The sequence below is a fragment of the Rhododendron vialii genome, chromosome 5a (assembly GCF_030253575.1).
Source record: "Rhododendron vialii isolate Sample 1 chromosome 5a, ASM3025357v1".
Taxonomy (NCBI): domain Eukaryota; kingdom Viridiplantae; phylum Streptophyta; class Magnoliopsida; order Ericales; family Ericaceae; genus Rhododendron; species Rhododendron vialii.
The window spans coordinates 9,861,555-9,887,686 of record NC_080561.1 but is presented as its reverse complement, the minus strand read 5'-3'; the positions used below and the strand labels follow the sequence as shown (position 1 = coordinate 9,887,686).

General features: G+C 39.4%; 3 protein-coding genes across 8 annotated transcripts; all 3 read right to left on the bottom strand.

Annotated features, from left to right (window-relative positions):
* Positions 1-825: 825 nt before the first annotated feature.
* On the bottom strand, positions 826-7,646 carry LOC131326322 (uncharacterized). Its single transcript, XM_058359067.1, has 9 exons — positions 7,211-7,646; positions 5,594-5,788; positions 4,751-4,848; positions 3,801-3,888; positions 3,520-3,723; positions 3,170-3,426; positions 2,671-2,761; positions 2,337-2,553; positions 826-1,307 (listed from the first exon to the last, which is right to left on the bottom strand). Exons 1-9 carry the CDS (start codon positions 7,403-7,405, stop codon positions 1,096-1,098), a joined length of 1,557 nt encoding a protein of 518 aa, XP_058215050.1. The 5' UTR covers positions 7,406-7,646; the 3' UTR covers positions 826-1,095.
* Positions 7,647-8,878: 1,232 nt separating this feature from the next.
* Positions 8,879-11,754, bottom strand: LOC131325659 (pollen-specific leucine-rich repeat extensin-like protein 3). Of its 2 annotated transcripts, XM_058358019.1 has the most exons (2): positions 9,686-11,754; positions 8,881-9,616 (listed from the first exon to the last, which is right to left on the bottom strand). In XM_058358019.1, exons 1-2 carry the CDS (start codon positions 11,694-11,696, stop codon positions 9,084-9,086), a joined length of 2,544 nt encoding a protein of 847 aa, XP_058214002.1. In that variant the 5' UTR covers positions 11,697-11,754; the 3' UTR covers positions 8,881-9,083. The 2 variants fall into 2 exon arrangements, with proteins under 2 accessions (XP_058214001.1, XP_058214002.1); XM_058358018.1 differs by having other exon boundaries at positions 8,879-11,754.
* A 2,054-nt stretch (positions 11,755-13,808) lies between these two features.
* Positions 13,809-25,800, bottom strand: LOC131325658 (nuclear cap-binding protein subunit 2). 5 transcript variants are annotated; one of them, XM_058358016.1, is made up of 11 exons: positions 25,736-25,800; positions 25,555-25,620; positions 25,008-25,044; positions 21,242-21,315; positions 18,628-18,851; positions 17,169-17,307; positions 17,059-17,092; positions 15,922-16,056; positions 15,363-15,428; positions 15,164-15,270; positions 13,809-14,423 (listed from the first exon to the last, which is right to left on the bottom strand). In XM_058358016.1, the coding sequence occupies exons 4-11, from the start codon at positions 21,257-21,259 to the stop codon at positions 14,349-14,351; spliced, it is 798 nt and encodes a 265-aa protein (XP_058213999.1). In that variant the 5' UTR covers positions 21,260-21,315; positions 25,008-25,044; positions 25,555-25,620; positions 25,736-25,800; the 3' UTR covers positions 13,809-14,348. The 5 variants fall into 5 exon arrangements, with proteins under 5 accessions (XP_058213999.1, XP_058213998.1, XP_058214000.1 ...); XM_058358015.1 differs by lacking the exon at positions 25,008-25,044; XM_058358017.1 differs by lacking the exon at positions 25,736-25,800 and having other exon boundaries at positions 15,164-15,272; positions 15,377-15,428; positions 25,555-25,696.
* Positions 25,801-26,132: the final 332 nt, after the last annotated feature.

The following is a 26,132-nucleotide window of genomic DNA, read 5'->3' as shown; positions in this document are numbered from 1 at the left end:
AAAAGTAGCAATATGTGTCTTTTCTTCCTATCTATGGTTATTTGTTTATTAGAAAATGAGAAAGATAATTTTTACTCGAACAGACTGCATATTTTAATAGTATTCAAAAAAGTTAAGCCACACATGCTCTATAGAAATCTTTTAATATTCAAAAGATTTTGTTCACGTGTTCATATAAACAAGCAAGTTTTACTACTACTACTACTACTATGCAGTACAATTCAAATCCAACTTTTCCTGGACAGGTAATTATGTTGAACATTCCAAACTTTCAGACTTGCCGTGACCCCACAGACCATCATATCTCACTATTTTAGAAAACCTGGGTGCAAAAAAGCCGAGCCGAGCCCTTATTGAGTCAAGTCCGATTCATTTACTAAACAAGCCTCTATAAATGAGCCAAGCTCAAATTGTCTAAAACTCGAGCTCGGCTCAATTACTACTCAGTTTGTTAGCAGTCCTATGTACAGTGCGCGAGTGGCCAATATGGGACCCACTCGGAGCCCAGTTATTTGATCTGTATCCTACAATTTCTTCATCTCGACGAGAAGTACTCATGCAACATTTCATTAGGATCGGTCAAGCATCTATAACCCTGTGATCAATACACACTACACATTTACCTTGCCGTTCATTTTCAAGTCTTGTTCCCTAGGGATGATATTCACTCATATCTTCTTCTCAGCAACAGTGCAACATATTGGAGCATAGGAATGCATGCTCAACTGGAAACCCTTCCTTTTTCACATTGATCTTGTCTTTTATTGTACCCTAAGTATCCTAATTCCGAAACATACTCGGACCAATACGCTTGCTGCAAAAAAGTTGAAGCACCAATTCACCATATTTCATACCAAATCTATTTTATTTCCACAAGAAAAATTACGGGAAAATAATGTCCAAAAGCTACAAAAAGAACGAATTTCCAACACTAACACAAATTCAGAAAGTACCATATCTCCAATTCTTCACGAGAGCGCAACAGTGCGGCTGCATAGAATCCAAACAGAGACCAGGAGTCGAGCCCACTTCAGAATGCAGTTATATACAAACAGGAACATCAAGACAATGAAGAACGTGTATTTTGGTGGAATATCAAGCAACAGGCATGGAGGTAGAAATAACTAAGTATGTCAGGTATTGGAGCCCGTCCTGAATTTTGCCCACAGCTGTGGTTCGATCAGAACGAAGATTCTCGGAGAATGAATCGGCTTTTTCCTGAATAGATTTCTGTGGAAGAAGTTCCTGCGACTCAGCACTAGCACCTTTTATGGCTGCTGCGTAAGCTTCAGCTACATCCACTATGCCTGAGCAACAACATTGACATTAGAACCAATAATGAAGGAAAACCGTTTCCTTTTATATGACCTCTGCTCACGGTACAGAAAAGGACAGTACCCACTAACAATAATGTTGAAAATAGACCTCCAGAACTGATGAATTACAGCTTCTGGTTTATGCAAAGTCCAAGTACAACAAACTTGGTGTCCTAGTTTTTCCTGCTTTCAGCTTTTGGCAAACCTCAGTCTGCTACATCCTTAAAATCACTTGGAAAGGCCATTCAATCATACTTCCAAACTGTTGTTACATCTTCATCTTCATCTCTTTTCCGAAGAAGCAATTCAGGTCACTATGTACTGTCTCAGAAAGCAAAGTCTGCTAATGGGTTGTAGCACACTCAACAAGGGTCCCTAGCCAACAGAGCCAAACCGCCTCAACCTCACCAGCTATCTACTGCAAGAATATTTCTAAATGTGTTTCTGTATCTGAAGCAAACAATTCCTATGATGAGGAACCATCTTATCTCTCAACCACTCTATACATTAGATGCATGGCTGCAATGTATCACTCCTTCCAAACACAACCTATGAAATACTAAGCGAAGCTAGTAGTATTACTGATATGGTCAGTTTTTTCTTTTTTTTGTCAACCCGATATGGTCAGGCTCAGATTCAGTAGATAAAAGGCAAATTGACAAAAAATCTGAGGCAAAGGATAAGCGAGACACTCAATTATCATCAAATTTTAGATGATTACGTAAAGTAGAAGTCCCAAACAAAGGCACCCGAAAAACAAGCTGTTTTGGTGATAAGAAATTAGAAATTAAATTTAAGTTAGCTGGCCCAACAATGCATATTCAAGTATGAAAGAATGATAAACATAAACTCAGCACTAAGGTCAAGTAAGTCAGAAGATAGGACCATCTAACCATTGGTGTATAACACACTAAAGTTGAACATTTTTTGACACTAGCAGAAAACACTTCATTCATTAAGTTCCGGATCAATATGGTTACATATTAAAACCAAGAAAGAAGTAATGCTGGGCAAACATACCAGTGATGAAACTGTTGCATACTGCTTCCACATTACCAGTCATTGATTGTGCCCTTGTTCTGATTATCTTTGCTTTCTCAATAGAATCCTCAGGCCAATCCATATGCACGATATTCTCATCAACATCTTCATCCTGGGCTTTGTTTGCATTAGAAGTGATGGATTTTGCAAGCATCAGAAGCTGAGACACAGCAGAACAGCATATCTCTGAGAGCCTCTGCGTAGACAAGCATATAAATTTTATTGTCAACTACACCCACTTTATGCCGTTGCACATTCTTTGATAATAAAATAATAGGAGAAAAATTATAGTAGAGCAAAATTTTCAGCACACATGAACCCCCTCTGAATGGAGAGAATCCAATCTGCCAGCAGTTTTCTGGAGTATATCAGTTGCAGCTATTCCTGCTAGTGCATTTGCAAAGCTGCAAAATTCCAAGAAATAGTAAGTACTGCATTGTGAATTTGGTGCCATGTACAAGTTTCAAGCCTCAGTCATGATTCAGGTGGGTTGATAGATACAACAAAGAAAAACAGGGGACCAGTGTTTTCAAAATCCTACGTATTCTACAATTCAATACTTGTAGAGGTGAAATCAATACATATATCTAATCGTATCTTGCATTTAAATGAATCTTTCTATGCAGGAGGAATACAAAACAAATAAACTGTCATTACAAAATGGTTAATTTAGTGCTTTTCATATGCATACACAAATGATTTAGTTCCCAAGAAACTTTATAAACAAGTGCGTAAGTGGGTGTCAAACCTCTGTGTGTGCCGGTGTGAATACAAAAACAAAATTTAAAATCTCAAAATAATGCGAAAATTACCCAGCAGCCATTTCAGCAGCCTTGCTGACACTTGAGTCGTGTAAAATCTTCATCTCATCAGCACCGTCCTCGGCACCAGTTTCAATTTTCTTTCCCTTTTCTGACTCTACAGCACTTCCGTCAATTTCAGAACTAAACCTGAAGATTTCTTGCACCTGTTTTAGGTTGCCCTCATAAACGGACTTCTGTTCAGAGGATAGCTTTGTTTTTCTCCGGTTAAATAGCAGAGTATAGTGGTTGGACAACGCCTCCAATTCCTGGAAAAAAAAAAAAAAAAAAAGCTTAAGCTACAAGTACCACAACCCGACATTGCCATGAAATATAATCAAACAGAAGACAAAGAAAGAGACCTCCAACTGTTCTGGACCTCCGTAAATGTAGAAGCACCTGTCGAACGTCACTTCTTCAAACATTTGATCATCATGATCTCGCGGTTGACCTTCCTTCAGATTACCCTCAACTTGAATGCCAGTTTCTGTAATCAGAAGATCCATCGTCTCCTTACCTACAAGCTCAAGAACTTGCATTCCCTTGGCAGTAAAAGCTTTTCCACTCTGTAAAACAATGGCCGCAAAATGAACTAGCATAAACAATGGATAAGCAAGATTTTAATTGTCACAATCACAAGTACCTCAATTATGGATGGTGCAAGAGAACCAGGTGCAGGTAAACCCCCATGCTGAATAGATTCAGCAAGGTTTACAGCAGAATCCTCAAGCCTGAAGAAAATAAAACACCAAAATCCTTTCATTGGAGGAAAAATGTGCAGCACCTTAATGGTAAAGAAACAAGTGACAAAGACCAAATCAACAAATTCCGAGCCTCAAATGCAGCAACTCATGGGCAACTTACTATGTAGAATTACTTAAATACAGGAAATTTTGTGCAAAATAAAGTAATTGTCTTCACCCCATAAACTTTGTTTCAGTAACTGTTCCTCAAAAATAATAAAATTTTAATTAAATACTGGCAAATGTGTACAAAATAAAGTAATTTTATTCACAACTATTTTGTTTACGTTACTACCAGTACTATTCCCATATTTTGGGGGCTCACTGTAATAAATCCAGAAGCAAAGGGTCGTCAGTTACTTAGTCTATATATTATATTTGCATTTTCGTGGTTAAAAAATGTAAAATATCAATGTAAGGACCAAAATTGTGCTTACAAAGAATATTCCAACTCCAATCCTCTTAGGTGTAGTAAGTGTTCAAGCCAATTGGGCCACAAGGTTAGTCATGCTAAGTAGCAGAATAAATTTTTTTCCCTTACAATATTTGGCAACTTTTAGGTTAGATTGGATCCTGGGTGGTGTAGTTCCTCCAAGAACCGGGATTGGGATTTTTTTTAAGGCCCAATGGCAGTCCAAGCTTGAGGCAATACCTTTAATCGTAATGTTGGGAACGGCAGCATAGCCCACTAAAGTCCCTGCCTGTTACCCCCTGATAGTATAATGGCATTCTAACAGGTATCTAGCCATCAAGATTACCTTCCCTGATCCCTCTTTGGACAATACTTTCTGATCCGATTGTTAATAAAAAAGAACACATCTTACAGAGATGACTTGAAACGGAGTCATACTTGTTAACCAAATTGGAACCCCCTCTCCAAGCACTTCCTAACGCCTGCCATGCTCCTGAAGCAAAATTCTCCACAGAAGTATCAAGAACCTTCAAACCCTGCAAAATGAAAAGTTAGCAGGACTGCAAAGCTCAACCGTAAAAGTCAGCAATCAAGATCATACATAAGTAAAGCTGATGCATAAAACGCAGTGAAGCAACTCCTTACAAAATCTATCCCCCTAACATTTCTCAGCTATAGCCCATGTGAATCATGACCATCATACAAACAATTAGTCAGTGACCACCGGATGGCGTATACAGACAATCACATTAGTAATAAGAGCCAAAATAACAGAGTGAAGGTATCACCAGTGCCTTGTGTGTTAACTGAGAGAGAGAGAGAGAGAGAGAGAGAGAGAGAGAGAGAGAGAGAGAGAGAGAGAGAGATCTTAGGGCTGCACAGCACAAATAACAGAGTGAAGAGAGATCTTAGGGCTGCACAGCACAAATAACAGAGTGAAGGTATCACCAGTGCCTTGTGTGTTAACCGAGAGAGAGAGAGAGATCTTAGGGCTGCACAGCACTTAATGCAAGCTAAAAAAAAAGAATGTAGATCACCCTTCCAGTGGGTTGAGACCACCACTAGCTAAGGGGTGGTCTTCATTAAGGTTGAGTAGATAACACTGACCGTCTTTAAGACAAAATCATCCCCTATAGGCTAGAGAGACATAGGTAAAAGTTGGACAATGCATGGTCCATAACTTTCCATACACTAACTTATCCGGCAGTTATATGACTAAGTAAATAAAGCACTCTAAATACAAGACAAGAAACACAAGATAGCTTAAATTGAGCTACATGCCTGCCCAAGGATTGTATCCCCACTAGCCTTCTCTAATTTATCCAAAGCAGCCTTACGCTGCTTGTCATGCTCATCTTCATCTTCTTCTTCAACTGCAAACTCTTCCCCATCACCCTCCTTAGAAGATTCTGACTCTTCAGCCACATTCTGCAAATCTGCAATGCTCTTTGCTGCAGTCTTAGCAACCTCAGCAGCCTGATTCAATGAAACACTAGCTCAACAAGATTGCAAGATATGTACAAAGGATATCACACAATATAGCACTGAATGATTAGGTAAATGACATTAGGACAATATAAAACCATGTTTATTAATTGCCTCCCCGGTTTTGGAGGGACCAAGGACTCCCCATTAGAGAAATGACAAGATAAAATCCAACAATTTCGATATATTCTCTTACTAACTGAAATTATTGAAGGATCTAGAACTGTCAGCATGCAAAAACATCGGTTCACAGATCACTACGATGATTACATACAGAAACATAAACATATTCAAATTATGTAAGCTAGTTCACAGAATTATCAGTTGAATCCACCTTAATTTCGTCAGTCCACCAACAATGAAAGCACATCACAGAATTATCAGCTAAATACATTTGGTATGAAATATGGTGATGTAGCTGAAGCTTATGTAGCAGCCATAAAAGATGCTAGTGCTGAGTCGCAAGAAGTTCTTCCACAGAAATCCATTCATGAAAAAGCCGATTCGTTCTCCGAGAATCCTCTTTCTGATTGAACCACAGGCGTGGGCAAAATTCAGGACGGGCTCCAATATCTGACATACTTGGTTCTTTCTACCTCCATGCCTGTTGCTTAATATTCCACCAAAATATACGTTCTTCATTGTCTTACTATCCCTGTTTGTATATAACTGCATTCTGAAGTGGGGTCGACTCCTTGTCTCTGTTTGGATTCTATACAGCCGCACTGTTGCTCTCTCGTGAAGAATTGGAGATATGGTACTTTCTGAATTTGTGTTAGTGTTGGAAATTCGTTCTCTTTGTAGCTTTTGGACAGTATTTTCCCAAATTTTTCTTGGGGAAATAAAATAGATTTGGTATGAAATATGGTGAACGGGTGCTTTATTTTTTGCAGCAAGGATTTTGTGACTTGTCGGTTTACTATCCAATTTTCGAAGACATGGTTGAATTAATAATAGCCAAGCTATTTTGCAATCTGAGCGGACTAAACCTAGTAAATGAAACACTATCCACTCTTCAAATCTTACATTTTCTCGGCAACCAAATAAACCCTCGTAAAAGAAGGGGGGGAAAACTCAAGATGCATTAGCAGTATCAAACCATATGATTTTTTTTTCTTTCGAGACTACAACCATGTAATTTCTCCCGTAATACAGTCACTGATAAAACCAAAAGAAAAACGAGGAACAAACGCATAACTCTAGCATTTAGTGGCATGTCGGATTACTCTCGGATTTTCGAAGACGTGGTTGAATTAATGACAGCCGAGCTATTTCGCACTCTCAACGGACTAAACCTAAGAAAATGAAACACAATCCACTCTCCAAATCCTACATTCTCACCGCGGCCAAATAAACCCTAGGTAAAAGAAGAAATAAAATCCAAAAGCATTTCGAGATAAAGGAAGTTATTACATTGCGAGAGATCTCTTCGGCGGCGACAGCGGCGGCCTTCTGGAGATCTGAGAAAACGGACAGCGGAGTGAAACCCCAACCGCCCCATCCGCCGCCTCCGCCCGAAGGCGGTGCTGCCGCCGCCGCCGTTGGTTGCTCTTCTTCGGGCTTTTCCTTCTCTTCCTTTATCGACTCGGACGATTTATCCTCCTCCATTGAAACAACACAAAGGAAATTATGACCTCCTGTATTGCAAGTACTAAGAAATGTGCGTCTGATTCTGAAGCTTTTCTCTTCGAAATACAAGAGATCGATTTTCGATTCCTGATGTTTGATCTTCTCTTGTGTTAACTAGTGTGAGAGAGAGACGACGACGAACCAGAGAAAACCGATCTGGTTGAACCGACGTGTGTTTCAATCAAAGCTAAAGTCGTCTATAAACGTCGTCGTTACAAATAGCTTATCAGACGTTGACGCTTAAGTTCCTCGTGATTCTAACACACGGAACGCCACCATCACAGCCACCATTCACGCAATCAATAGTTAAGATTTGTTTTTAATTTTGACCGTCCAAAGTTGGTTTTCAAACCGAACCATCTAAAAATACTTTAGATGCGCACGATTTGTTTTTGATCTTGAGATATTTATTAATATCCGAACATGTTTTAAATTATTGGCATATAATCATTTGCCTAATAGATGGAAGTGAACAAGATTGATAGAAAAAGAATGGTAGAAAGGAGAATCTCATCAAATATGTGAAAAATGATGAAGAGTATGTGTAAATGCAAGGCATATTTTGTTTCTCATAAAAAAATGATAGAGATTTGGTTAGAAAGCGTAATCCGTTTTTTTGCTAAAGAAAATTATCCAAAGGGGCTGTTAGTACATTTTTGTTCATAACTCAAGCATGTGTGGTCTAAGATGCACCTCAACTGATTTTCGAGTATCAAGTTCACTATTTACTAATGAGAGTCCGATTAAAATCGAAACAAAAGTTTCGTATGAGCAAGCCCATCAGAATTGATATCACTTAGGAGGTTTGAAACCTGAGATCGAGAGGGTGATCACTAAGCCAACATCTTGCATTTTACTCCCTCTGTTTCCATTTTTTTTGTCCATTGTTCTATTCTAATCGGATAAAAATTAGTTATGTTCCTCAATTGGTAATACTTTCTTATATGCAATATGAATTCTTGTTTGATAGGTCTTAATCAATTTTTTTAAACAACGTTTTTAAAATCACCTAAAAGATTGTAGATTGTAAGATATAATTTAGAGGGCGGATTGTGTGTCAATTGGGATGCGTTTTGTTCGTTATAATGTCATGTCTTCCTATACTTTAATCACTGTAATTTTACTTCTTATAATTTTGCTATAATTAATAAAGTCTTCTTTGCCGTTCAAAGAAAAGAGTACAAGATACAATCAATTGAAAAATAACATGAAATTTCCAAAAAAGACTAGAATATTGGATGGAGAGAGTATTTTATTTTTTCATAACTCAGTGTCCGGACTAGCTTACGCGCACACTTCGAATAATCATGGGGTCAATTCCACTGCCCTCCTCTTTTTTTTTTTTGGTTGCTACTAAATATGGAACCCTTGCACTTGTATGAAACTAGGATTCAGCTGGCCCTCAAACTGCTGTTGCTAAATCGGCTCACAATTTGATAATTCAATAAAACAGTAGACAATTAACAGATAAACTGAAGAATTCAGAACTAGAAATAACAAATGATGGAAGTTTGTTCCTTCTAAATATTAGTGCATATCAGATTAACAACCAATCTTCCTTGCCAAGGAGCTCAAGCTTACAACGTGAGATTGTACAATTGTTCTTTGAAACTGAAAATGGCGAGGATAATAGAAAGATGTGGTGGTGTTCTGCTTCTTAGTAGCCTGGGAACATAGGCGGAGGAGGTGATGAGTACTCAGCACCGATGTTTGGTGGGAGAGCCACATCCTGGAAGTGAGGTGGTGGTGGAGGAAGGACAGGGGGAGGGGGAGATGGGGATGGTGTTGGGGGTGGGTGTGATTGAACAGGGGGTGGGGGTGAGAAAGCGGGTGGTGGAGGAGAGAAGACAGGTGGTGGTGGTGGGGAGTGAACAGGTGCTGGAGGTGGTGGGGATGGTGTCGGTGGTGGGGGTGAGTGGACTGGAGGTGGTGGGGAGTGAACTGGTGGTGGTGGAGAGTGAACCGGTGGGGGTGGGGATTGAATCGGTGGTGGAGGAGAGTGGATGGGTGGTGGTGGGGATTGAACCGGTGGTGGAGGAGAGTGGACGGGTGGTGGTGGCGATTGAACTGGTGCTGGAGGTGGTGAATATTGAACTGGGGGTGGAGGAGAGTGAACGGGTGGTGGTGGGGATTGAACCGGTGGTGGAGGAGAGTGGACGGGTGGTGGCGGCGATTGAACTGGTGCTGGAGGTGGTGAATATTGAACTGGGGGTGGAGGAGAGTGGACGGGTGGTGGTGGGGATTGAACCGGTGGTGGAGGAGAGTGGACGGGTGGTGGTGGGGATTGAACCAGGGGTGGGGGAGAGTGAACGATTGAGGGTGGGGATTGAACCGGGGGTGGAGGAGAGTGAACGATTGGGGGTGGGGATTGAACTGGGGGTGGAGGAGAGTGCACATGTGGTGGGGGTGATTGGAATACGTTGGGTGGTGGAGTTAGTTTGACCGGTTCAGGAGATGGTTGAGGTGAAAAAGCTGGAGGTGGTGAGGACTTAACCGGTGATGGTGGTGGTGAGGACTTAACTGGTGTTGGTGGAAGCGTTTGTGATGGAGGAGTTGGTTTGGATGGATTATTAGGAGTTGGATTTGGCACCGGACTTGGCCTTGGAGGGGTCAAAATCGGTGTTGGAGTCGGAACCAAAGATGGGTTAGGTGAGGGAGGCGGTGGCTTGGGAATGGAAGGAGGTGGGAAATTAGTCTTAGGTGGTTGTGGAGGTGTGGTGGTTTTGAGTGGAGGGCTAGATGGGGTTATGGTCGGTGGTTTGACTGTAGGAGGTGGAATGGAAGCCTTAGGCGGTTCGGAAGTTGGTGTGGGACTGGTAGGCCTAGATGTAGGTGGTAGGGTTGGCTTCGGGGATGGTGGTGGGTTAGGTTTCGGTGTTGATGGGGTAGTAATTGGTGGCGATGGCGTGGGTTTTGGAGTTGTAGTTGTCGGCGGAGGCTGTGGTTTAGGAGGAGTTGTTGTCGGCGGAGGTTGTGGTTTTGGGGTGTTAATTGGCGACGATGGGGTGGGTTTTGGAGGATGATGAGGTTTTGGGGTGGACGGTGTGTGGTGGTGGTGGTGGTTTGGTGGTGGTTTTGGCCTATGATTTGGCATAGTTGGGCTGGGCTCATCACCATCCCCCCTACACTTTTTGCTGCAATCAACAGGCTTATTCGCCACAGCTGAACAAGCATCCTTAGATTTTTGTTTTGACTTATCATCCAAACAATTCATTTTATCATCCACCACAACGTCCTTCGAATGCGAATAGCATGTCTGTCCTACTCTCTTGAAATAATTGTCGGCAAACGTAAAATTTTTCAAGCTTGGCAAGGAGCAAACGGTGTCGGGAATCGCTCCTGTCAGCTCATTTCCTGCGAAATCCAATACTTGAATGCTCTCTAGCCTTCCTAAGCCTTTCGGTAAGACCCCGACGAAGTCGTTGTAAGCCAGATTAATGAGGGTCACCTGTCGAAGGGACCCGAGTTCCTCGGGTATGCAACCGCCCATGTCATTGTTCATGAAAATGATCTCGTCTAAGTTTGACATGTTCCCAATGCTCTTAGGGATGCAACCGCTAAAACCGTTGTTAGCGAACACCACCACGGATGCTGAAGACTTTCCTATGGTATCGGGGATTGTGGAAGTGAAACGGTTGTTGTTCACAAACAAGGCATCTATGGGTTTCTCAAAGAGTTGCGGAGGCAATGGACCGTCGAACTCGTTGTACCTTAGATCAAGGTACCTTAAATTCGGTAGCCCTAAAACAACCTTTGGGAATGGACCGACGAATCGATTGTTGCTGACATCAAATTCGCTGATAAGCGTAAGATTGCTGATGGTATCAGGAATGACGCCACAAAACCTATTCGAGTTAATGTGGAACAAAGCAACATCTGTCAAAAGGCCGAGTTCAGACGGTAGGCTGCCAGCTATGTCACCGTGGTTAAGATCGACCCCAGCAACAACGGTAGCTGTAGGGTCATCCAAAGCCGGGGTACAAAACACGCCGTTGTAGGAACAAACATCGGCTCCGACCCAATTGCTGGTCATGTTAAATGGGTCAGAGTAAATTGCTTGTTTCCATGACTGGAAGGCCTTGTATGCTTTCTTTAGCCTCGCATTGGCGAAGGTGATGTGAAGTTCGATTTCGTATTCGAATTGAGGGGGAAGATCGTCAATCTCCGGGGCAACATCAGTTGCCGCGGCTTTGTTTGAGAAGGAAGAGAGGAAGAGGGAGAATAGAAGGAAGCAGCCTAAGGCCTTTGTTTTTGGAGAGAGGAAAGCCATGCTAGACTACCTTGGAAAGGCCCAAGGCTGCTTATAGGAGTCATGGATGTAGGGAAGGGAGGGTGATATATGGAGGGTAATTTCAACGGTTGTTGACGAAAGGTTGCTAATTTTAGCACCACAATTCCGGGAGTTCTTTGTAAACCACAAAAGACTCCATAAATTTAGAGAAGGGTTCCTCCGATTTCGGTTGATTTGAATGGAAGGAGATGAACAAGGGCTAAAAATGGACAATGACCAGGTCTTCCCTTAGCCAACTACTTGGTTAATTCCCGAATTTGATACTTTTAGCTGGAGAAAGAAGATTTGGGGCAATAGGTTGGACGACCTCTATGACTGTTCACAACGTATACAAACTATTTTTGGTTTGCTGGTTCTTGGTCATCGCAATCTTGCCAACTCGATTTCTGACTATGACAATAACAAACAAACAAGGGGTGTGACAATCGCGTAATGATACATGATCATAATTTTAAATCGAAAGTCCATTCAGCTGACATGGTATGACATTTTTGAATCACAAGTTATAATAGTGGGTATTTTAGCTTGAAACGAAAAAATTCCAGCGTCCATCATTTCCTCTAAGAATTTCGTTTAAAAATGATTTTAGCATATAGTTGCCAATTTTCCAATTTTTTTTTTATCCCAATCAACAGTTGGTAATGTGACATTTTTGACACATTATCAAACTTGTGTACATTTGAGTTGTTAACTTCTGCATTTCTTAGACTTGTTCAAAGCTCTGAGCTTTGAAGCCAAAATATCTTTGAGCTTGGTAGATTTAATGGCCGGATTTGCTGCTAATTCAGTACCACCAAAACACATATCCATGTTTAACTTGAATAAGTTATTGAACATCCACGAGGACAACGTACGTATCCTATTTCACACAGATCATGTCATTAGCTTTAAGCCACGACTAATCGGTTTTTACTTCAAAAGAACATGTACATGACTAGAATCGGGACTCGAGCTAAGTAATGGTGTGTTGAAGTATAAATTGATTAATGAGATTTTATTTATTTTTGACCAACCAAATATTATATATAAGAAAATAGTACAATAAAAACGGACACTACTGGTCCGGAAATACAAGAAACAACAAACAAAAATAACAAAACAAAACAACAAGAAACAAAAAGCCGCATGGAACCAAACGCCGAAGTCGGACCCATCAATCACACTCGTGAAGATGGGTGGAGAGACTAAGGGAAGAGGCAGGGTATGGGAAGAGCAACTCTCGAGACGACCAATCGCACCAACTTGAGCTCATGCTGCCGCAGACTAAAGGGTTGAACCTGCCACAGACGCCGCCATCGCCGCCGCCGAACCACTCATGGCCCAGATCTAGTTCCAAAGATCTGGAGCAGACGCTGCCAAACCGCTAATGAGATTTATATTGCATTTAATTCTATCTATTCATCTATTGGTAACTCATCAAGATTAAGTAGTAGAAATAACTTATCAAAGGGGCTTTGTTCATTGCTCTTGTTTAAATGACCCTTGTTAATAAATCTCGTGCGGTCATTTTTTTTATGATCTCATTTTAAGTTTTTTTTTCCCCTCTTTTTGAATTTCTCACCACCCAACCTGTCTTGATCCACAGTTCAAAACATCTTAAAACACCAGCCAAGTACGAGTAGATTCAAAATCTGTCTTATAACCCGCCAAAATTAACCTACATGCGCACATCCCCAGCATTTGTTATTTGGAGTAACACATAGGCAGTAACAAAACGTTCTGTGACTATCATCATTTTCCCTAGGGCTTGTTTGGGCTTAACATGATCACTTTAAGTAATATAGTTAAACTATGTACCAACTACAGCTGTATCACCAATCCGTTGTACCGCAATAGCCAGTACAGTAGTTCATATATTAATAGCGATCATGTTGTGCCCAATCAATGGTAATATAGACAGAGTAGGATTGAAGACAAACTTAACCTTTCACAATGAATGCACAATGTGATTGCACTCAGAAAGTTTCATCGTTAAAATGATAACCCCTTAAAACTCAAGAAACTACAAGAATACTAGTATTATATTGTGAAACTTGACCCCAAATCAAAGCTGAAAGGCATCAGAAAAGATAGACCTAGAAACCGATTCAATTTCTTTGCTCATAAGCTTCCTTCATTCAAAATCTATAGCAACAGTGATGCAGAAGAATCTTAGAACAGTAGTTGATTCAAAGAAATTTCTATGCATATGCCATAATTGGGAGAAGGGATATTGAGTTACAGATCCCAACTTTTATACAATTGAACAAGGCATCAGAGGAATTTAAGAAGCAAAAGTGAGTTCTTGATTCAATGCTCTTGGGTCACCATCACATAGTGCCCCAATGCCCTACAACATATAATTGCGAACTCCACAAGAATGTATAGCATTAAATGCATTGAGACATCACATTGCAGTGCCCCGAAACTACCCAATAATTTTCCAGCAGTCCCGTATGAAAGAGTAAAATCTCATCACTTGTAGTAGCATGATTCAGCAGCAAGGCATATAATGAAAATTTTCCTCTTTTCTAGCAGCAAGATTGCAACCTATGCAACCCTACTACTATATCTGAACAGGATTTGTTATACCATAGGTGCGAAACGCAGAGGCAATTACTTCACAGATCTTCAAACCGCAATTAAAATCAGCTAAGACCGTCTCTTACGAACGTCTTCATCATCATCATCAGAGTCTCCACTCTCACGGAAACGAGGATTCTTCTCCTGTTCCATCAAAGCAATTTTTAATTATGTCACTAGGAAATATATCCCTAAAACCGCTCTTGAAAATATAAAATCGAAAAGCCACCAATCTGTTTTCTATTTTTGTTTCTCCCCATAATCCCAACCCAATTGCACGAGCCGTGCTACTTGCACATATACTTTTATGGGGCTCACCTTGGGTCCCACCAATATGATCCAAACCACTCATTATTTTTAAAATAATTTTTTAAGAGTTCCTATTAAAATTCAACTTGATAAAAGATCAGTAAAGGCTTTTTGTACTGATTCGCCCTGCGATTTTTGAAAAAACCTTACCGATATCCTATCGAGTTGATTTTCTACAAGTACTTTTAAACAATTATTTTAAGAAACATGAGCGGTTCGGATCATATTGGTGGAACCCGAGGTGCGCCCCATTAAAGTGTGTGCATGATCTGTTTGGAATTGTCTGTGTCCTCGGGTTTATTGCAATTGCACCCTAACCATTCAAATGGAAAATTGTGAATCTGAGGGTTTGACTTCTCTTATTAGACTGGAATCATTTCAATTACCACATTTTCATGAATTGCAAAGGTGTATGCACCATTCACCGAAACACGGCGTGCACGTTGCACATGCTAAGGTTGAGAAACATGACTTTTGCAGAAGGCATTTCAGAAAAAGTAGTTATGCCGTAAGATACTGTAATAAAACCAAGAGAATTAAAACCAAGGCCTAGACTTAAACCACTAAGAAGTTACCGGTCTCGAGTCAGGATCAGGGTTTCTCCTGGATTCATGATCAGAACTTCTCTTTGATATAGGCGGCCCCCGGTGATCATCTTCCCTATGGCGCTTCCGATGGTAATCTAATAACCAGAAAGTAAAGAAAAGCAGTGACATATCTGTAGATGTAAGAAGACAGACTTGTGCAGGGAACAGAAATCTATGATCATAATACCTCGATTATGCTCTCGACCATGCCGATTAAAGCCCCCTTGACCATGGTTTCCACCATGTCTACCATCTGCAGAAGTTATGGTCAGCCGTTGGGCAATAATAGACAAAATTATGTAATATATCATAAGAGACAAAGACCAGTTAAGCCAAAAACATTGTGATCCTTGCTAATTCAAGAATCAAATTAAGGGCCTTGTTTTACCATGTCAACAAAATAGAAAACTAAGAATACTACTTAGTATTCATATGTTATGAAGTATTACCTAAAAGCTAAAGAAATGCAGACACGCATTATATTTAAGAAGTTGGACAACTACGAACCCATACAAGACGTGTATCTGTATTTCTTTGATAATTGAAAAGGCTTTGAACTAAGGAAACAGGCACGACTGTTGCAAAGGATAAAGTTTCCACTGAAAATGTTACTCTGTGCTAGAAGAAATCAAAGGAACCAAAAACTTGAAAGCAATTCCTCAACTTTGTTAATAAGAATGTTATCACTGGACTAGTTATAACTCTTGAAATGAGAAATCTTTAAATAAAATTGCTTCCAAACTTACAGTGGGATGGCATAACAGGCTGGAAAGAGCCCAATGAGCCAGTACCATAATCGCCCAATGAGCCAGTACCATAATCTACCAGCTGCCTTTGTGCTTCCAACTCTTTCTGAACCAATTTTCCATAACCACCTCTACGTTCTATTGATTAAGGAAATTGAATATCCATACCAGTTGGTGATTAAATCCACATCAACCAAGGCAACAAAACATAATTTGCTCACCATTTTTGCAACTTAACACGTTCAAGACAAAGGAAAAAGATACAAGCCTTGTTCTCAAACTAAGAGATATACTCCAAAAGTGCAAGACAAAAGGAAAAGAACATAGAATATTTTTCACAAGTTATCATGATTGCAGCAGCATAAACATCCATACATGAGTTCACTGGAAGGAATTGATAAACAGATAACAATGGACACCTAAACAAAGTAACATGACCTAGAGGCTAGAAGAAGCACGTGCTGCAAATTTCTTATTGGTTATCAACAAGATAATATCAGAACAGGATTCATATTACCTTTCAGTCCCTGACACTGTGATTGCACATACCTTCTTCTCTAGAGTTCTTACATGAAGGATATGGGAAAGACCAAGCACATGATACATTGACACTCCACAACCAGTGAGGGTTCATGTTGTACACAGGCACAGGAGATCAAAAGAAAACATGAGTAGCGTTTTAACTGAATAATACAGAACCACATTTCTATCGTAAGACAGATATCCGGCAGGTATGTTCAAAAAAGGCAGGACACCATCCTAAAGTACCAAGGTTCATAAATTATATTGGTAAACTCACAATATATTATACCTTAGTGTTATAAAGGATAAAAGACTGCAAAGCAAATTGGTAGACTCCATGCTTTGGAATGTTCAACTTGACAAAGATTACAAACGAAAGCACACCTGCCTGGCACACTCCAGTCTCAATGTGAATCAGTCACTGCAGTCTCTTACCAGGGGTTAATGTACTATAAAGGAGGCAAATCAAGCATATAAATAACAATTCAACAAGTGCAAAAATCAATTGAGCTCCTGATACCGCGATAGTTTTCGGGGAACCAGCAGTCTCACAACAAATGTATCAATACCAAGAAAGAAAGTATATAACTATTTCTTCCAATGTTTAAAGGATATCAGGATCATAATCGGTGCGATATTCATCTCGGACCTGAACAAGAAGAGATGTCATATACCAATTCATATACATGGAAAAACATTTGAGTGTTCAATAGCAGCCATATCACCTGTCCACCACTTCGACCACGGCCCCACTGCCTTCCCTCTTGAAATCCCCAATCAAAATCAACTCTAATAGGACGATCATCTAGAATTGTCCCACTTATATATTTCACAGCATCTTCAGCGTCCTCTCTTGAGTAGTACCTGATAAGTGCATGGTTTGACTGTTATGTGTAGTTATGCTGAATAGTTACTACAACTAGCAGAGAAATGGTAACAATCTGTGATAGGGAAAGGACGGAAATAACAATGAATCAAGGTTTGTGCACCCAAAGTCAAATGAAACTCCTGAATGCCAAACTCTATGAGTTTGTGACATTGCAATATAGAGCAGACATACAATTAGAATTCCAACTCCAGAATGTGAAGCAAGGCACAGCCAAACTAGGCACCAGCATTAACTAAATTTGGAATCTAGGCAGGTTGGGAAAAAGATAAATGTCTTGTTTGACAAATAATTGTATTAAAACACATGAGAAGTGGATGTGAACCATATACAAAGGCTAAGATCTCATAACCTTAACAAAACAAAAAATCAAAAAACAAACAGTTAACTACGCAAAACTAGAAGAACAAAACAATGTCAACATTTTTATCCAAGCTAGGAAAAAGTGACCATGTCTACCGAAAATTCAAAAAACACCCGAAAAGGAGCTCTTATGATTACCAAATAAACATTAATAGACTCATCAACCCCTAGAAATACACGTCGTTGCATTCTCTCAATAACAACCATGTCAACTGTAAAGAAGCTAACAACCAGACCATCCTTCTTTACCTACAACTCTGCGCCCCACCCACCCAAAACCAAACCAAGCAAAATTCCTGCAATGTCCCTCTAAAAAACCAAGTGCATATCAAAACCAAACTGCAGATAGCATACGCTACCTTGCAATGAGTAAGAAGATGTCTACAGACACCTCATCCAAAGACAACACCACTCATCAATAAATTGGCATCTTAGAATAAGATAAAGAATGATGAAAATTTTCTTACGGGCAGCATTACACAAACAGAAAATGCAACTTTGGCACAGCCAAAAGCAATGCCCTTCCACTGGAAATTTTACCTTCCATTACCCGCTAAAGCCCTCTAGTATACGACTTCAACTCAAAACTACCTGTCTTGCATCCAACCCCAGCAAAGAATCTCCAGAACTACAAGAGAGTCCAATAAACTTAATCTGTGCTAACACAACAACAAACTAATGTATTCAATTGTGTTCAGCTGGTTGCACCCAAGAAATGAAAGGCTGCCTTTAAGTTCCATATTTAACAAATTGTCACTGATATAGGGCCAACTACATAATTTATTGCAAAGGCAAAATAATCAATCAGAAAGATGAAGAGAAGAGCAGCAAGGAATATAAGGACATATAACCCAATTTGGATCTGGAAAATATCTATTCCCAGCTCCCAAGCACTTGCAATTAATTAACAGTAACAGATAAGACTTGGTTCTTACAAGACAAAACAGAAGCCACAAGGAGTTTTCGTGTTCTTGTCTAAACCCATGATTATCTTTTTAATTTCTCCAGCTCGAGAGAACAGCTCATAAACTTGCTCTTCTGTAGTATAAAAGGACATATTTCCAACATAAACAGTAGTTGCTGTCTGGAGTGCATGTTCAAATTCTTCTTGTGTTCCGGGAAACCTTCTGTCCCGATATGGTGAAAGCTTGCTCGGATCCTAACAACAAAGAATGAGATATATAGAAAGAGAGAACATATCAAACATACATTGTCATTACAACAAAAAACTGCAGCGTTGCCTCCTTTGAATAATCTAATCAGCATTTAAACATGCCACATATCAGCAATTGTGAATTTTTACTGTTCAAAACAAGACAAGTAGCATTGGAAACATGCAAATAGCCAAAACAAGTCATTGATTTCTATACGAAAAGAACATGATCTCATGTTTTCAGGGGGTATGTGCCAAGGACTTGTTGGTTTGGAGGATTTCAGAGCAAGTTTGGAGATGAAATGACATGAGTCTGTTTTATCCTGCACTTGGTGCAGCAATGTACGCAAGAGAAAAAATCCCAAGGGACTATTATCCAAATATCGTACGGGATCAGAGATACGAGAGGGATAATGAGCAACATGTTTGTTTTGATGTTGCTCTATATAAAGCCCCAATCCAAGAAACCCTACACACGTTCCTAGCTCTTCTACCCAATGTTTTGGCTCCGCACTTGGGGGGAGAGAGAGAGAGAGAGAGAGAGAGAGAGAGAGAGAGAGAGAGAGAGAGAGAGAGAGAGAGAGAGAGAGAGAGAGAGAGAGAGAGAGAGAGAGACTTGACCTAGTAGAGAAGGTGATTCAGACTTCATCTCTGACGTGATATGCAGCTGCTAGCATCGGTAACCCACAATCCAACATCTTCTGTTGGTGGTTTTATCTGGATCCGAATTCTCTCCATATTAAAATTGCTTCTTTGTCAATTCACGAACAGATTCCCTAATTCTAGTAGATTAATGTTCCGTGCAAAATTTTCACACTCATCTCCCTAAATCCATGCAGGGCCAGCTTTTACCCCATTTTTGCTTCTTCGTTGCATATTTCACACTTGACTTCCTATTCATATTCCTCCCTTCTCAGCTTTTCTTTGGCATATTATGTTATCTGTCGTACAAATGGTTATGTACTGTAGGTACTTCCACTCATTTACGCATATCATGCAATACTATGTATAGGTTTCACAAATATCAAACGTTAATCATAGTTTTCCACCTCTAACAGTTACAAGGACATTGATGGTTCATTATTTGCTTTGCAATTGATGTTGCTATATCATGAAGAGCTGTGTATAGTGTACAAAATAGTTATCATACTCCATATACCTGATTATCATGCCCTTAGTTAAATTTGCTCACAAAAGAAGGTCGCATATTATGCAATTCTATGTATAGGTTTCACAAATATCAAATGTTAATCATAGTTTTCCACCTTTAACAGTTACAACTTACAAGGATATTGATGGTTCATCATTTGCTTTGCAATCGATGTTGCCATGTCATGAAGAGCTGTGTATGGTGTACAAAATAGTTATCATACTCTGTATACCTGATTATCATGCCCTTAGTTAAATTTGCTCACAAAAGGTCCGTAGCAAATGAATTTGGTAATTGTGTTCTGGTTGTTGCACGGAATATGGTTGGACAGATTTGATCAAAGAACGCGATAAAAGGAAATTGTTTGAGTATATATTACACCAATACCTAGTTGGATCAATCAGTTATGCATGCAACGAGTACATTGTGGTTTCGCATGCTGCCTTAGAAAGTGTTTCAAAATACTAGGTTCATAACTAGGGTCCCAATTCATACCAAGCTCAAGTAGAGCATTTCAATAGGCTGGTGAGGGATTTCGATGTCAACTGCTGTGAACAAGGTTGTATCACCTTCTTAGAACCATGGGGTTGGGAGATTCAGAACATTCAATTTTGGAGGAAAAAGTAGCAAGGTTTTTGTACATTCTAGGCACTATCATAAGATTCCAAAACTTACAAAAGTTGGGCAGTACCAGGAAGTTAATGGGTTCAGCAGAGCATCATGCAGTAAATATAGCTCCTACGGTATGGTTGTTGGTGCATGGTTGTGTTGCACACACACTTTAGCAATGAGACTAGAGGCAAACAAACTCAAAAAGTGATTGTAAGGCTGAAATATATGGATCCCATCGATTCTATATCTCTTCTTTTATCTCAAGTTGTGGATATGCTGACCTATATCCGAGGCTGAGGGGTATTATATCCCCATGGAATCTATATCTCTTTGTTTATCTCCTGGCAAACAAATGATCCCTATGAACTTTGTATATTCTAATTGCTAAGAACTACCAAAACATGGAGAAACTTATATGGGCTCGCTCTATATATGCGGCCAGTCAGTAGTATTAAGCAGCAAGAACAAAACCACGATAAGTTGAAAGATCACAAAAACACGTCAGATAAGTAATATTGAAACATACATATAACATCCATACATTTCACCGAACCCAAAACGCATGCAGTGTACTACACAAATGAAAGGAGATTAAACTAATAAATGAAGAATCGGGATAGCCAACAGTGTTTACCTTGAACAAAGAAGCCATCACCCCCTTTGTTGGAAAGCTTACTCAATGATTATTAGGTCCACAGTCTAGTTTACCTGATTGGGATAAAAAAAATCCTCAGAACTTATATGGTATATTTGTTGGTAACTTGGTAAGATGAAATATATTTGGAGGTGTGCAACTTTGTTCATATAAAATCCTCCTCGCTAAAGAAAGTAATGCCAATAATATCTCAATTGTTTCACCAGATTGTAAACAATGACAATCAATACTTACTAGAAATTACATGCAAGTATGCAACATCATTTGGAGGGCTAAGTCCCATGAAGTCTTCTAAATGTATAACGAACATGTATCGACACTTGACACTCTAGAATCAGTAGCGGACATTCACCGAGAAGTCTTATTTCGTAATTCAAAGAATTTTACTTGGGAGTAGTAATGTTTTGCCGTGTCCAGTGTCCCATGTTCTTGAGATGAAAATAGTATGAATCCTACAATTGGATGCACACCCACGACACTTATACCCGAGTTGAAGTAACATAGTTGAGGGCTACAATGTCAACCAATGAAGGTAAACATTTCATAGTACAGCATTAGCCATATTGCCATAAAGGCTAATGTGTATTGCATCTTAGGCCATTAAACCTTAGTAGCAGGATTCGTCCAACTTGGTGTCGCTCCCAACACAGGAGCGCGGATTTGCGCTCCAAAGTCAGATTCGTGATGGGAGCGCGAGTCCTACTACACGGGAGCGCGATCCTAACCAAGCTTGGAGCGTCTGGGAAGAAGACCAGAGAATCAGTCGATCGGAGCAAGAACAGGGGCAGCCGCAGCTGCAGATCGAAAGAAGAAGAAGGAGGAGGAGGAGGACGAGAGAGACCTGGACGACTGCTGCTGCGATTCCTATCGTCGACGAAGAGCTGCGGCTGCTGCAATATCTGAACAATATTCGTTTTAGGGTTTTGTTATTCCATGTAACAAAGATGAGTACAGCTGTCAACTTTTTTTTTTTACTAGAAATTAGAATATTAATAGTTACAAGCGTACAGCTGTATAGCAACTTAGGTCATCCACAGTGATACAATTAAAAGTCAATTATTTTTAAAGTTAATAATGTTAGTATAAAAGATGATTAACAATAGTATAATTAAACTTAGCAACATTCTTAGAAATAATCAAATTTTAGACTTTGGATAATCAAAACTAACAATATTTCTCAATAATCAAAATTTGTGGACTGCAAACCACATAAATTAACTAGTTTCAAAATTTATATATACGCGTGTTTCAATTGTTATTTTTTTATTCCCTTCTTCGCCTACTCTATATCTTCATCACTTTATCCACATATTATTTCTTTTTCTTTCCCTTAAAAAGTGAAGCTCATATTTCTCGATCATCTACAATTCAACCCATCATCGCCGAATTAAGGTATTTCACTCTTCTTTCCCGTTTCTACTTTTTTTCCCCAAAAAAATTCATAATAAGAGGGAAGAAAATCACCGATTTTTCCCCAAAATTAATAGAAGAAATCGATATATTTTTACCAAAAAAAAACGTAAATGGAAAGAAGTGAATGATAGAAAACAGAGGAGGAGAGAGAGTAAAATTGTAGTGAACCCTTATTTTGGTTATGGACTAGAAGTGACCATTGCGAAACTCAATGTTGTTAAGCTTAACAACCTCTTAAGTGGACCCTTATTTTGATTATGGACTAGAAGTAACCATTGTGATGTGTCAACTTTTGGTTATCTTTTTTTTATTATACCACTGTAGATGGCCTTACAGAGTAGTTGTTTTTTTTCTTTTTTTTATACTCCTGTTTTGTATTTGAAGGTATTACAGCAGCCCACTAACTAAGGCTTTTATGGGCCTATGCCTCCTTTTTCTCTCATATGATGGACTTTTTTTGGGCCAAGTAGACTTATTTGGTACTAGTACATGTCTAGCCCAAAATAATTTTTTATGTAAAAAAAAATCTTATATATTATACGCTCCTATCCCGCTCCCAACTTCGGGAGCTTCTATATTTGCCCGCTTCCGCGCTCCCGCTTCATGCAACTAAGCATTAAACCACATAAAACAGGCTTTCAAAGGAGCCGAACAATGAATCATTCAAAACTCTTAACATGTTTAAGCTTGGCTTCTTCATTAAGCGAGCCGATCTCCAACGAGCTTTAATCAAGGCGGTTACAAACCGAACGCGAGTAGTTCGAATTTTTTAAAAATCACGTGATAAACGAGCCAAATAGTTGCATGTCCAAACTTGGATTGAAAACTTAACTGGTTCCACAAAATGTTTAAGTTTGGTTTGTTTATGTCCTCTCAAACGGGCTTTTAACTAAATGAACACGATGTCAAACTGGAATAGCTTTGTTTGCTTATTAGCCCAACATCCCATATTCTTACTTTTTTAAAAAGATTTATCTAATGAACAAAGGTAAAACATCGACAGTTCAATAAGCCAAAGAAGAAACCAGGTTAGGTACATGAGATCAACAGTCAAATCGCTAGAGTCAAAGTATGACCTCATTTCATATCACACACCAATTAAAAGCTATGTAGAAATGAAACAATATACTCCGTATAACATAACCAGGAGGTCACTCGAGACCCATGAGTTCTTGGCTTATCCAGTGTTTTAAATGGCGAAAGGTACGCTGAGGCGCCAAGGTCCCCTAGAGCTTTAGCGCAAGGCAAGGCACACACTTTATTGACTCGAAGCACAATTTTTTTTATTTTTTTTGTTGCTTGGTAGCAAGGCACAATTTATTAGAACAAGTTTTCAACACAAACAAACACTTATAAAAACTTTCAAATGTCATAAAACATAATATTTTAATAGTTAAACGGAACCACCAAACGCTAAACAAAAATTACATTTCAACTTGGTAGAATTTTGTGGATGAAACCTTTTGCAATACTTGCAACCAGGGTCGTTTTTATTATTATTTTTAGATGTCATCTAAAATGAACAAATAGAAAAAAATACCCTACACTGTAAACAGAGAGCTGGAAACAAAATTTGCAATATATATAAGCAGGTAAAAAAAAAATACCATTCTCTGTAGTCTCTGTTGTAACTTGTAAAATGCTGAGAGAAGAAGAAGAAGAAGAAGAAGAAGAAATAGAGACGTGAGAGAAGAAGAAGAAGAAGAGATGTGAGAGAAGAAGACGAAGAAGGCGAAGCTGGGTCTGTTCTCTGTTGTGTCAATCAAGTCTCGAGAAGGAGGAAGAAGAAGCTGGGTCTGCTGTAACGCTGCTGTTGTGTGACTTCTGTCAATCGATCTCATTCCTAGAGGTCTCAAGGAAATTATTCAGTGCATCACCCACAAGCTGTATGCATCATAGACGAAGGGTTGAGATTGTTTTTTTTGGCTTAATAGACTGGGGAACCACAAGGTGCGCGCCTCAGCGCCTTGCGGTAAAGCTTGCACCTCAGCGCCTTGACCTCGCCTTTGTGATATGCGCTTAAGGTCCTATATCTGAGGTGCATACCCCTCACCTCACCTCAGCGCCATGGCACACACTTTTTTCATATCCGAGCTGTATCCCCTTTTAAAGTTTATCAAAAACAATTGGACACGGGACTCTGTTTGTCGCATAAATAATTGAGATTGATGATTCCCTTTCAACTGTTTTTCAAGAAAAAAATGCTGAAGCGAAACTAGATAACTGGAAATACCCGAACTGAAACATAAAAATCGAAATGTAATTTAAACCAGAACTCATAGCTGAAACTTGAAATTGTAAAAAAAACTAAAATGCATTTTGAAATGTTCACCTCATCGCCATCCACGGCCAATATGTTTTGAAGCTCTCTGCCTTAGAACATTCCACAAGCAAAACAAATGCTATGCAATTTGTATTTTATGTCTCCACAGTAAGAAAGACAACAACATTAATTGGAGAGTGTTAGGGATACAAAATTGCCACACTCATATGCAATTAGTTGAATCTATTTTTATTGTTCTTTTTTTTTTTTTTTGGTAAGTATCTTTATTGTTCTTTGTTTCTGAGTTTCACCTAGGATTTACCATTGAATATGAACTGAGTGTACAAAGTACAAACCCTTGAGAACAGAGTGCTCAAAGATCATATACCGTGTCCTAAACTACCCACGATTTAGTAATTATTCTCTATAGCATACAATTCAAAAAAACGCAGGGTATTCAAGTGAATAAACAAATGTACCCGACATAGAAACACAGTCATGGATGTCAATTGAGGTTTCGCCATCCCTTTTCCCAAAACCCAAAATCAGCAATATATGGGGGAAAAACAAAGAGAGAAATATAGAGGGGACGTTCGCGAGCGTGAGAGAGAGATACCTGATGGCGTCAAGCGGTGTGAGAGCGTCGCAGCAGCAGCGATGCTAGAGCTTCTGCGTTGTGGGTCTGCTGTAGATCTCAATTATTAAAACCCAGGTGCATAGAGAGAGGGACGGAGGAGGGGGCATGAGAGAGGCAGAGAGAGAACGGCGAGGGGAGAGAGAGAGAGAGAGGAACATACCCGATGGATGGCGTCGAGCAAAGATAGTTGCAGCACAGTAATGGTAAGGCTAGGGTTTAGATAAAATTTCAAAATACTCCCAAACCTTACGCTCAATGTATAATAGACACCTACACTTTAATAAACTTTAATTTTACTCCTAAATTATTCTTTCGTTATTCAATTAGCCCCCTATCGTATAATTCTGTCAAATTGCAAATTTGCTGACATGGACTTATACGATAGGAGAAAAATGTTAGAGAGCTAATTTGGCATTGATAATTTTCAAAATATCTTAAAAACTTCGACCTATGTTTTATAGACATCTAAATTTTAATAAATTTTAACTAAACACCTACTTAAAGTATAAAAGTCGGTATTCTATTAACCCTACCAATAGCTATTCGCTTGAAGAGTC